The following is a 12,519-nucleotide window of genomic DNA, read 5'->3' as shown; positions in this document are numbered from 1 at the left end:
AGGTAGCCCCCATATTATCCTATGAGAGAGAGACAGACCTTGCAACAGTGAAAACGAAATTGGCAGTATTTCACTGTCAGGACATATAAACCACATTACTATATGTCCTACCTTATCCATACACTGCACCCTGCCCTTGGGGCTACCTAGGGCCTACCTTAGGGGTGCCTTACATGTAAGGAAAGGGAAGGTTTAGGTTTGGCAAGTGGGTACACTTGCCAAGTCGAAGTTACAGTGTAAAAATACACATACAGACACTGCAGTGGCAGGTCTGAGACATGATTACAGAGCTACTTATGTGGGTGGCACAACCAGTGCTGCAGGCCCACTAGTAGCATTTGAGTTACAGGCCCTGGCACCTCTAGTGCACCTTACTAGGGACTTACCAGTAAATCAAATATGCCAATCATGGATAAACCACTTACATACAATTTAAACAGGAGAGCATATGCACTTTAGCACTGGTTAGCAGTGGTAAAGTGCTCAGAGTTGAAAAGCCAACAGCAACATGTCAGAAAAAATTAGGAGGCAGGAGGCGAAAAAGACTGGGGATGACCCTGCATAAGCAAAAGTCCAACAGGGTTCCTCACATTTAACCACTGAGCTCAATGGCTTCATCATTTAAAAGGGAGATGTGGACTTTAGAGGTAGGACTTGACAGTGGCTTCAAGAATGGGTTACGTCAGGGTCTGTCATCATATTAAAAATAGCTGCCCTTGCTAAAGGAAGGATTAATTGGAAAGATGGAGCATAGGTTGATGAAATTGTGTGGTAGGGTTGACTAAATTATACAGCAAGAGAAGACAAATTATGCAGCATAACATATTTATGCTAGTATTACTACATTATTTTCTCATTTTTACTCATTACCACGGTCTGAGCAAAGTTTCTCCTCATCAGTACCAGTTGCTAAGCAACAGCAAGATGACCAGTGAAGGCCTGAAGAGGGGAGCTATGCGCCTAGATGTGTGTGTCATAAACAGAGTCAAAGGTCTATGTATCCTAATGACATTCAAAATTCAAAAATGTATTGACGTGTCATTTTAGAGGTGCCTGTCTCACCCATGAGACTTACTCTTTCATGGGTCGACTTGGGAGGTTTCCCTTTTGTCTACCTCACTGGCGTTATTACTTATTTCAACAATTATAATGTTACAAGGAGCGGTAGTTAGTATCAGTACTTGCACCACTGACAATCTGTGTATCTGTTTTTAACAGGAATGAGCACTACAGCAGCAACCACCGCAGGCACCACAACACCTGCGACTACCACAAGCAGCACACATTCTGAGACAACAGGTACACTTTGTGTCTTTATTTCTGCTGAATGATTTATTGATAACTGAGGGAAACATCTATGAAAGAATTTAGCAGTCACAAATGGCATATTGGGTTATTTTCTACTGCTAAAAAAGCCTTTCTACATGTACTAACCCTATTTTGCGAATCAGTAACCTTTTACTGACTTGCACAATAGGGTTTGCGATTCCGTATTAGGTTGGGGTGTGTGATGAGTTTCCATTCCTAATACCCACTCTCATTGGTATTTGCGAATGTTATGAGACCGAGAATACGGCTGCAAAACATTCACATTTTACCAAAAATTTTAATTAGGAGTAAACAATGCACAAATTGGAAGGGGCCCCCAGGGGACCCCTTCCCCTTTGTCAATGGGGGCACCAACATTTTTTCAGAGCACGCAGAATGTACACAGACCAGTGCCTACTCTTAAAAAATGAAAAGAAAACTTTTCATTTTTTTGTTGAAATACATCCTGTTTTTCTTTAAGGAAAACAGACTCTATTTAAAAACAAGCATTTGCAAAGCAATACGTCTCTCATTTGCTCGAGTTAGAGCTGTTATTATTTTAAACCCCTAACTGGACTTTTCTTGCCACATATATTGAAAATGAAACGTAATTCAATTTCACAGGTGCGACCCGATTCAAAGCCTCACACCATGAGCATGAAGGAGACACAAAAAAGGAAAAACAAGTTTCCTTGCAATCAAACATACGTGCAAAAGTGCAATTAGCCATGTTAATGGGTCGATGTCAAAGGCTGTAACCAAAGCGCCCCAAGGAGGGACAAACGTGTAACATTTACCAATGATAATAAAGGATTTGTGTAGGGCAAGCCCATGAATGAGCGATAGTAATGGGCGTGAGAGCGGGGTGCGGATAAAAGTACAAACAGATAACAACGCATAGAAAAAAGCTGCGCATCCGCGCTGTTATGCTCAACCTAAAAAGGGAGGTGGGTTAGAAAGAGATGTGTGGTAGAGTTTAGAAAACCTAAAAAGTCATTTTATTTGAAATATACTACAGAAATTGTAAGGGCATTACAAAAGAAAAAAATAATTTTTGATATAGCAATTCACCAGACAATGGACTTCAGAGGCAAAAACATTAAGCATGTTATGTATCAGGTGTCTACACAGCTTAACATGTCTAATATTTATGTATACAATTAAAGTAAGAACAAAATATTTTTTCACAGACAACTACAATTAAATGAAGCAACTGGTTAACTGAACTTACAAATGTAGAACAAGAAAGAAAGACCTGACATTCTTAAAAATAAATGACCTGTAGAAAGAATGGAAGATGGAGTTTCACCATGCTGGATTTCTTCATGCGAATTAGGATGAGCAAATGGATCCGGTGACATAGATTAGCTATTATAAAACTGGCTTAAATGGAGCATTTGACGTTTAAAGTAAGCTAAAGTTTTATTTGTAAACGTGTGAAACGTAGGTAGAAATATATGAAATAAAATGTCTGGTCTATAGGCAGATGAGGTACAATCACTAAGGCCATCATCAAAGGAATTGCTACAGAGGAAGTACGTAGTGATGTAGTTTGAAGAATAACGCCTCTCCTTTCAGGACTAGAAAGCACTGGACAAACAAAAGGAATGCTATGATTCTGTGATTCAGATGACTACTTCTGGATGGTGGTCCTCCATTTGGCTGTCTGTGTTTTAGTTGTACTGCTTGAGCAATTTCTTCCAGGATGGATCGAAGAGAGGTCTTGTCATCGAGCAGTTGGTCAGTTGCTTTGTTTAGCTCATGCCTTTCAAGTTAAAAGACTTTAGCCATGCCTCACGCCTCATGAAAAGGCCCATGTCTATGAACTTAAAAAGTGTACTAAATATACACAATTCTGCTCAACTAAAGCTGAGCATTTAGTACTAGTATAGGACTTTCGTTTGGACAACAGGGAATTGAAGCCATCAATTAAGTGCCGGCGCCTGTGCATTACTAGCAGGGATCACAATGATGTGCCTCAGTGAGAAACAACTATACTGGTATGTTTTCAAGGGCTATTTAAAAAACTTTTCCTTGGATGGCTTATTGCCTTTGAAAAAAGAAGATACTACCGTATTTATTCAAAGAGCAGGGGATTCACCATCAACAAATACACAGGTCATTCAGACACTTTGCAAATCCCTATTTGGGTGAAAACAACCATTTGTGCACCAATCAGAATTCGAATCGTATTGCAAATTGCACTGTTTCTCTGCATGATTTTCACCAGGTTAAGACTGGAAATAATACTTCAGTCAAACACTGCTAATTGCAACAATGCACAGCTCAGAACTGAGATCTTTCTTGCGATCAGTGGTTTAACCCTATTCAGCAGGTTGAAACCCTGGAATGCCACAGTCCACAGCATCACAACTTTCAAGTGTGCAATTTCTGCACTGTTTTTTGCAAGGCTCTATCAACAAGTAATCTTTGAAAGGATGGAAGAAATGTAAGCTACTGACTGTCCGGTACCTAAGAAATTTAAAGGGGTGCCACTAAATATTTCAAAGCACAAATCAACTATCCAATGTAGTCACTGGTGCTATCCAGAAGAACCAGAGGTAACGGGGTCCGGTCTCTAATCTCCTCTTAGGATGTCTACATTTTACAGAAGTTTAGGACCCAACTGTTTATGGTAATTTTGCTATAGATGTACTAGTGGGCCACCACCCACAATTGAGTCAAAAGGGTTCCTCACATTTAACCACTGAGCTCAATGGCTTCATCATTTAAAAGGGAGATGTGGACTTTAAAAGGTAGGACTTGACAGTGGCTTCAAGAATGGGTTACGTCACGGTCTGTCATCATATTAAAAATAGCTGCACTTGCTAAAGGAAGGATTTATTGGAAAGATGGAGCATAGGTTGATGAAATTGTGTGGTAGGGTTGACTAAATTATACAGCAAGAGAAGACAAATTATGCAGCATAACATATTTATGCTAGTATTACTACATTATTTTCTCATTTTTACTCATTACCACGGTCTGAGCAAAGTTTCTCCTTATCAGTACCAGTTGCTAAGCAACAGCAAGAGGACCAGTGAAGGCCTGAAGAGGGGAGATATGCGCCTAGATGTGTGTGTCATAAACAGAGTCAAAGGTCTATGTATCCTAATGACATTCAAAATTAAAAAATGTATTGACGTGTCACTTTAGAGGTGCCTGTCTCACCTATGAGACTTACTCTTTCATGGGTCGGCGTGGGAGGTTTCGCTTTTGTCTCCCTCATTGGCGTTATTACTTATTTCAACAATTATAATGTTACAAGGAGCGGTAGTTAGTATCAGTACTTGCACCACTGACAATCTGTGTATCTGTTTTTAACAGGAATGAGCACTACAGCAGCAACCACCGCAGGCACCACAACACCTGCGACTACCACAAGCAGCACACATTCTGAGACAACAGGTACACTTTCTGTCTTTATTTCTGCTGAATGATTTATTGGTATCTGAGGGACACATCTATGAAAGAATTTAGCAGTCACAAATGGCATATTGGGTTATTTTCGAATTTAGCAGTCACAAATGGCATATTGGGTTATTTTCTACTGCTAAAAAAGCCTTTCTACATGTACTAACCGTATTTTGCGAATCGGTAACCTTTTACTGACGTGCACAATAGGGTTTGGAATTCCCTATTAGGATGGGGTGTGTGATGAGTGTCCATTCCTAATAACCACGCTCATTGGTATTTGCGAATGTTATGAGACCGAGAATACGGTTGCAAAACATTCGCATTTTACCCCAAAATTTAATTAGGAGTAAACAATGCACAAGTTGGAAGGGGCCCCCAGGGGACCCCTTCCCCTTTGTCAACGGGGGCACCAACATTTATTCAGAGCACGCAGAATGTACACAGACCAGTGCCTACTCTTAAAAAATGAAAAGAAAACTTTTCATTTTTTTGTTGAAATACATCCTGTTTTTCTTTAAGGAAAACAGACTCTATTTAAAAACAAGCATTTGCAATGCAATAGGTCTCACATTTGCTCGAGTTAAAGCTGTTATTATTGTGAACCCCTAACTGGACTTTTCTTGCCACATATATTGAAAATGAAACGTAATTCAATTTCACACATGCGACCCGATTCAAAGACTCACACCATGAGCATGAAGGAGACACAAAAAAGGGAAAACAAGTTTGCTTGCAATCAAACATACCAGCAAAAGTGCAATTAGCCATGTTAATGGGTAGATGTCAAAGGCGGTAACCAAAGCGCCCCAAGGAGGGAAAAACGTGTAACATTTACCAATGATAACAAAGGATTTTTGTAGGGCAAGCCCATGAACGAGCGATAGTAATGGGCGTGAGGGCGGGGTGCGGATAAAAGTACAAACAGATAACAACGCATAGAAAAAAGCAGCGCTTCCGCGCTGTTATGCTCAACCTAAAAAGGGAGGTGGGTTAGAAAGAGATGTGTGGTAGAGTTTAGAAAACCCAAAAAGTAATTTTATTTGAAATGTACTACAGAAATTGTAGGGGCATTGCAAAAGAAAAAAATAACTTTTGATATAGCAATTCACCAGACAATGGACTTCAGAGGCAGAAACATTAAGCATGTTATGTATCAGGTGTCTACACAGCTCAACATGCCTAATATTTATGTATAAAATTAAAATAAGAACAAAATATTTCTGACATTCTTAAAAATAAATGACCTGTAGAAAGACTGGAAGATGTAGTTTCACCTTGCTGGATTTCTTCATGCGAATTAGGATGAGCAAATGGATCCGGTGACATAGATTAGCTATTATAAAACTCGCTTAAATGGAGCATTTGACGTTTAAAGTAAGTTAAAGTTGTATTTGTAAACGTGTGAAACATAGGTAGAAATATATGAAATAAAATGTCTGGTCTAAAGGCAGTTGAGGTACAATCACTAAGGCCATCATCAAAGGAATTGCTACAGAGGAAGTATGTAGTGATGTAGTTTGAAGAAGAATTTCTCTCCTTTCAAGACTAGAAAGCACTGGACAACCAAAAGGAATGCTATGATTCTGTGATTCAGATGACTACTTCTGGATGGTGGTCCTCCATTTGGCTGTCTGTGTTTTAGTTGTACTGCTTGAGCAATTTCTTCCAGGGTGGATCGAAGAGAGGTCTTGTCATCGAGCAGTTGGTCAGTTACTTTGTCTAGCTCATGACTTTCAAGTTAAAAGACTTTAGCCATGCCTCGCGCCTCATGAAAAGGCCCATGTCCATGAAATTAAATATTGTACTATATATACACAATTCTGCTCAACTAAAGCTGAGCATTTAGTACTAGTATAGGACTTTGGTTGGACAACAGGGAATTGAAGCCATCAATTAAGTGCCGGCGCCTGTGCGTTACTAGCAGTGATCACAATGATGTGCCTCCGTGAGAAACAACTGTACTGGTTTGTTTTCAAGGGCTATTTAAAAAACTTTTCCTTGGATGGCTTATTGCCTTTGAAGAAAGAAGATAATACCTTATTTCTTCAAAGAGCAGGGGATTCACCATCAACAAATATTCAGGTCATTCAGACACTTTGCAAATCCCTATTTGGGTGAAAACAACCATTTGTGCCCCAATAATAATTCTAAACGTATTGCAAATTGCACTGTTTCTCGGCATGATTTTTACCAGGTTAAGACTGGAAACAATACTTCAGTCAAACACTGCTAATTGAAACAATGCACAGCTCAGAACTGAGATCTTTCTTGCGATCAGTGGGTTAACCCTATTCAGCAGGTTGAAACCCTGGAATACCACAGTCCACAGCATCACAACTTTCAAGTGTGCAATTTCTGCACTGTTGTTTGCAAGGTTCTATCAACAAGTAATCTTTGAAAGGATGGAAGAAATGTAAGCTACTGACTGTCCGGTAGCTAAGAAATTTAAAGGGGTGCCGCAAAATGTTTCAAAGCACAAATCAACTATCCAATGTAGTCACTGGTGCTATCCAGAAGAACCAGAGGTAACGGGGTCCGGTCTCTAATCTCCTCTTAGGATGTCTAAATTTTACAGAAGTTTAGGACCCAACTGTTTATGGTAATTTTGCTATAGATGTACTAGTGGGCCACCACCCACAATTGAGTCAAAAGGGTTCCTCACATTTAACCGCTGAGCTCAATGGCTTCATCATTTGAAATGAGATGTAGACTTTAGAGGTAGGACTTGACAGTGGCTTCAAGAATGGGTTACTTCACGGTCTGTCACCATATTAAAAAAAAGCTGCCCTTGCTAAAGGAAGGGTTTATTGGAAAGATGGAGCATGTGTTGATGAAATTGTGTGGTAGGGTTGACTAAATTATACAGCAAGAGAAGACAAATTATGCGTCATAACATATTTATGCTAGTTTTACTACATTATTTTCTAATTTTTACTCATTACCACTGTCTGAGCAAAGTTTCTCCTCATGAGTACTATTTGCTAAGCAACAGCAAGATGACCAGTGAAGGCCTGAACAGGGGATCTAAGCGCCTAGAGGTGTGTGTCATAAACAGAGTCAAAGGTCTATGTATCCTAATGACATTCAAGATTTAAACATTTATTGACGTGTTACTTTAGAGGTGCCTGTCTCACCCATGAGACTTACTCTTTCATGGGCCGGTTTGGGAGGTTTCGCTTTTGTCTACCTCATGGGCGTTATTACTTATTTCAACAATTATAATGTTACAAGAAGAGGTAGTTAGTATCAGTACTTGCACCACTGACAATCTGTGTATCTGTTTTTAACAGGAATGAACACTACAGCAGCAACCACCGCAGGCACCACAACACCTGCGACTACCACAAGCAGCACACATTCTGAGACAACAGGTACACTTTGTGTCTTTATTTCTGCTGAATGATTTATTGGTAACTGAGGGACACATCTATGAAAGAATTTAGCATTCACAAATGGCATATTGGGTTATTTTCTACTGCTAAAAAAGCCTTTCTACATGTACTAACCGTATTTTGCGAATCGGTAACCTTTTACTGACGTGCACAATAGGGTTTGCGATTCCGTATTAGGATGGGGTGTGTGATGAGTGTCCATTGCTAATAACCACTCTCATTGGTATTTGCGAATGTTATGAGACCGAGAATACGGTTGCAAAACATTCGCATTTTACCCCAAAATTTAATTAGGAGTAAACAATGCACAAATTGGAAGTGGCCCCCAGGGGACCCCTTCCCCTTTGTCAATGGGGGCACCAACATTTTTTCAGAGCACGCAGAATATACACAGACAAGTGCCTACTCTTAAAAAATTAAAAGAAAACTTTTCATTTTTTTGTTGAAATACATCCTGTTTTTCTTTAAGGAAAACAGACTCTATTTAAAAACAAGCATTTGCAATGCAATAGGTCTCACATTTGCTCGAGTTAGAGCTGTTATTATTGTGAACCCCTAACTGGACTTTTCTTGCCACATATATTGAAAATGAAACGTAATTCAATTTCACACATGCGACCCGATTCAAAGCCCTACACCATGAGCATGAAGGAGATACAAGAAAGGAAAAACGAGTTTGCTTGCAATCCAACATACCAGCAAAAGTGCAATTAGCCATGTTAATGGGTAGATGTCAAAAGCGGTAACCAAAGCACCCCAAGGAGGGACAAACGTGTAACATTTACCAATGATAACAAAGGATTTTTGTAGGGCAAGCCCATGAGTGAGCGATAGTAATGGGCGTGAGGGCGGGGTGCGGTTAAAAGTACAAACAGATAACATCGCATAGAAAAAAGCAGCGCTTCTGCGCTGTTATGCTCAACCTAAAAAGGGAGGTGGGTTAGAAAGAGATGTGTGGTAGAGTTTAGAAAACCTAAAAAGTCGTTTTATTTGAAATATACTACAGAAATTGTAGGGGCATTGCAAAAGAACAAAATGACTTTTGATACAGCAATTCCCAGACAATGGACTTCAGAGGCAGAAACATTAAGCATGTTATGTATCAGGTGTCTACACAGCTTAACATGTCTAATATTTATGTATAAAATTAAAATATGAACAAAATATTTTTTCACAGAGAACTACAATTAAATGAAGCAACTGGTTAACTGAACGTACAAATGTAGAACAAGAAAGAAAGACCTGACATTCTTAAAAATAAATGACCTGTAGAAAGACTGGAAGATGTAGTTTCACCTTGCTGGATTTCTTCATGCGAATTAGGATGTGCAAATGGATCCGGTGACATAGATTAGCTATTATAAAAAACGCTTAAATGGAGCATTTGACGTTTAAAGTAAGCTAAAGTTTTATTTGTAAACATGTGAAACATAGGTAGAAATATATGAAATAAAATGCCTGATTTAAAGGCAGTTGAGGTACAATCACTAAGGCCATCATTAAAGGAATTGCTACAGAGGAAGTACGTAGTGATGTAGTTTGAAGAAGAACGTCTCTCCTTTCAGGACTAGAAAGCACTGGACAACCAAAAGGAATGCTATGATTCTGTGATTCAGATGACTACTTCTGGATGGTGGTCCTCCATTTGGCTGTCTGTGTTTTAGTTGTACTGCTTGAGCAATTTCTTCCAGGGTGGATCGAAGAGAGGTCTTGTGATCGAGCAGTTGGTCAGTTACTTTGTTTAGCTCATGCCTTTCAAGTTAAAAGACTTTAGCCATGCCTCACGCCTCATGAAAAGACCCATGTCCATGAACTTAAAAATTGTACTAAATATACACAATTCTGCTCAACTAAAGCTGAGCATTTAGTACTAGTATAGGACTTTCGTTGGACAACAGGGAATTGAAGCCATCAATTAAGTGCCGGCGCCTGTGCATTACTAGCAGGGAGCACAATGATGTGCCTCAGTGAGAAACAACTATACTGGTATGTTTTCAAGGGCTATTTAAAAAATGTTTCATTGGATGGCTTATTGCCTTTGAAGAAAGAAGATACTACCTCATTTATTCAAAGAGCAGGGGATTCACCATCAACAAATACACAGGTCATTCAGACACTTTGCAAATCCCTATTTTGGTGAAAACAACCATTTGTGCACCAATCATAATTCGAAACGTATTGCAAATTGCACTGTTTCTCAGCATGATTTTCACCAGGTTAAGACTGGAAACAATACTTCAGTCAAACACTGCTAATTGCAACAATGCACAGCTCAGAACTGAGATCTTTCTTGCGATCAGTGGGTTAACCCTATTCAGCAGGTTGAAACCCTGGAATACCACAGTCCACAGCATCACAACTTTCAAGTGTGCAATTTCTGCACTGTTTTTTGCAAGGCTCTATCAACAAGTAATCTTTGAAAGGATGGAAGAAATGTAAGCTACTGACTGTCCGGTACCTAAGAAATTTAAAGGGGTGCCACTAAATATTTCAAAGCACAAATCAACTATCCAATGTAGTCACTGGTGCTATCCAGAAGAACCAGAGGTAACGGGGTCCGGTCTCTAATCTCCTCTTAGGATGTCTACATTTTCCAGAAGTTTAGGACCCAACTGTTTATGGTAATTTTGCTATAAATGTACTAGTGGGCCACCACCCACAATTGAGTCAAAAGGGTTCCTCACATTTAACCACTGAGCTCAATGGCTTCATCATTTAAAAGGGAGATGTGGACTTTAGAGGTAGGACTTGACAGTGGCTTCAAGAATGGGATATGTCACGGTCTGTCATCATATTAAAAATAGCTCCCTTTGCTAAAGGAAGGGTTTATTGGAAAGATGGAGCATGGGTTGATGAAATTGTGTGGTAGGGTTGACTAAATTAAACAGCAAGAGAAGACAAATTATGCGTCATAACATATTTATGCTAGTGTTACTACATTATTTTCTCATTTTTACTCATTACCACTGTCTGAGCAAAGTTTCTCCTCATGAGTAGTAGTTGCTAAGCAACAGCAAGATGACCAGTGAAGGCCTGAAGAGGGGAGCTATGCGCCTAGAGGTGTATGTCATAAACAGAGTCAAAGGTCTATGTATCCTAATGACATTCAAGATTTAAAAATGTATTGACGTGTTACTTTAGAGGTGCCTGTCTCACCCATGAGACTTATTCTTTCATGGGTCGGTTTGGGAGGTTTCACTTTTGTCTACCTCATGGGCGTTATTACTTATTTCAACAATTATAATGTTACAAGGAGAGGCAGTTAGTATCGATACTTGCACCACTGACAATCTGTGTATCTGTTTTTAACAGGAATGAGCACTACAGCAGCAACCACCGCAGGCACCACAACACCTGCGACTACCACAAGCAGCACACATTCTGAGACAACAGGTACACTTTGTGTCTTTATTTCTGCTGAATGATTTATTGGAAACTGAGGGACACATCTATGAAAGAATTTAGCAGTCACAAATGGCATATTGGGTTATTTTCTACTGCTAAAAAACGCTTTCTACATGTACTAAACCTATTTTGCGAATCGGTAACCTTTTACTGACTTGCACAATAGGGTTTGCGATTCCGTATTAGGATGGGGTGTGTGATGAGTGTCCATTCCTAATAACCACTCTCATTGGTATTTGCGAATGTTATGAGACCGAGAACACGGTTGCAAAACATTCGCATTTTACCCAAAAATTTAATTAGGGGTAAACAATGCACAAATTGGAAGGGGCCCCCAGGGGACCCCTTCCCCTTTGTCAATGGGGGCACCAACATTTTTTCAGAGCACGCAGAATGTACACAGACCAGTGCCTACTCTTAAAAAATGAAAAGAAAACTTTTCATTTTTTTTTTTAAATACATCCTGTTTTTCTTTATGGAAAACAGACTCTAATTAAAAACAAGCATTTGCAATGCAATAGGTCTCACATTTGCTCGAGTTAGAGCTGTTATTATTGTAAACCCCTAACTGGACTTTTCTTGCCACATATATTGAAAATGAAACGTAATTCAATTTCACACGTGCGACCCGATTCAAAGCCTCACTCCATGAGCATGAAGGAGACACAAAAAAGGAAAAACAAGTTTGCTTGCAATCAAACATTCCAGCAAAAGTGCAATTAGCCATGTTAATGGGTCGATGTCAAAGGCGGTAACCAAAGCGCCAGAAGGAGAGATAAACGTGTAACATTTACCAATGATAACAAAGGATTTTTGTAGGGCAAGCCCATGAACGAGCGATAGTAATGAGCGTGAGGGCGGGGTGCGGATAAAAGTACAAACAGATAACGACGCATAGAAAAAAGCAGCACTTCTGCGCTGTTATGCTCAACCTAAAAAGGGAGGTGGGTTAGAAAGAGATGTGTGGTAGAGTTTAGAAAACCTAAAAAGTTGTTTT

General features: G+C 39.5%; 1 protein-coding gene across 1 annotated transcript in view; it reads left to right on the top strand.

Annotated features, from left to right (window-relative positions):
- The window catches only part of LOC138279109 (mucin-22-like), a 386,267-nt gene that overhangs the window by 155,239 nt on the left and 218,509 nt on the right, over positions 1-12,519 (top strand). Inside the window, exons 18-20 of the mRNA XM_069219373.1 lie at positions 1,219-1,299; positions 4,636-4,716; positions 11,430-11,510. Coding sequence (XP_069075474.1) covers positions 1,219-1,299; positions 4,636-4,716; positions 11,430-11,510 — 243 coding nt within the window. The remainder of the gene's footprint in view (positions 1-1,218; positions 1,300-4,635; positions 4,717-11,429; positions 11,511-12,519) is intronic.

The sequence above is a fragment of the Pleurodeles waltl genome, chromosome 2_2, assembly GCF_031143425.1.
Source record: "Pleurodeles waltl isolate 20211129_DDA chromosome 2_2, aPleWal1.hap1.20221129, whole genome shotgun sequence".
NCBI classification, from domain to species: Eukaryota; Metazoa; Chordata; class Amphibia; order Caudata; family Salamandridae; genus Pleurodeles; species Pleurodeles waltl.
This window is presented reverse-complemented; position numbering and strand designations above follow the sequence as displayed.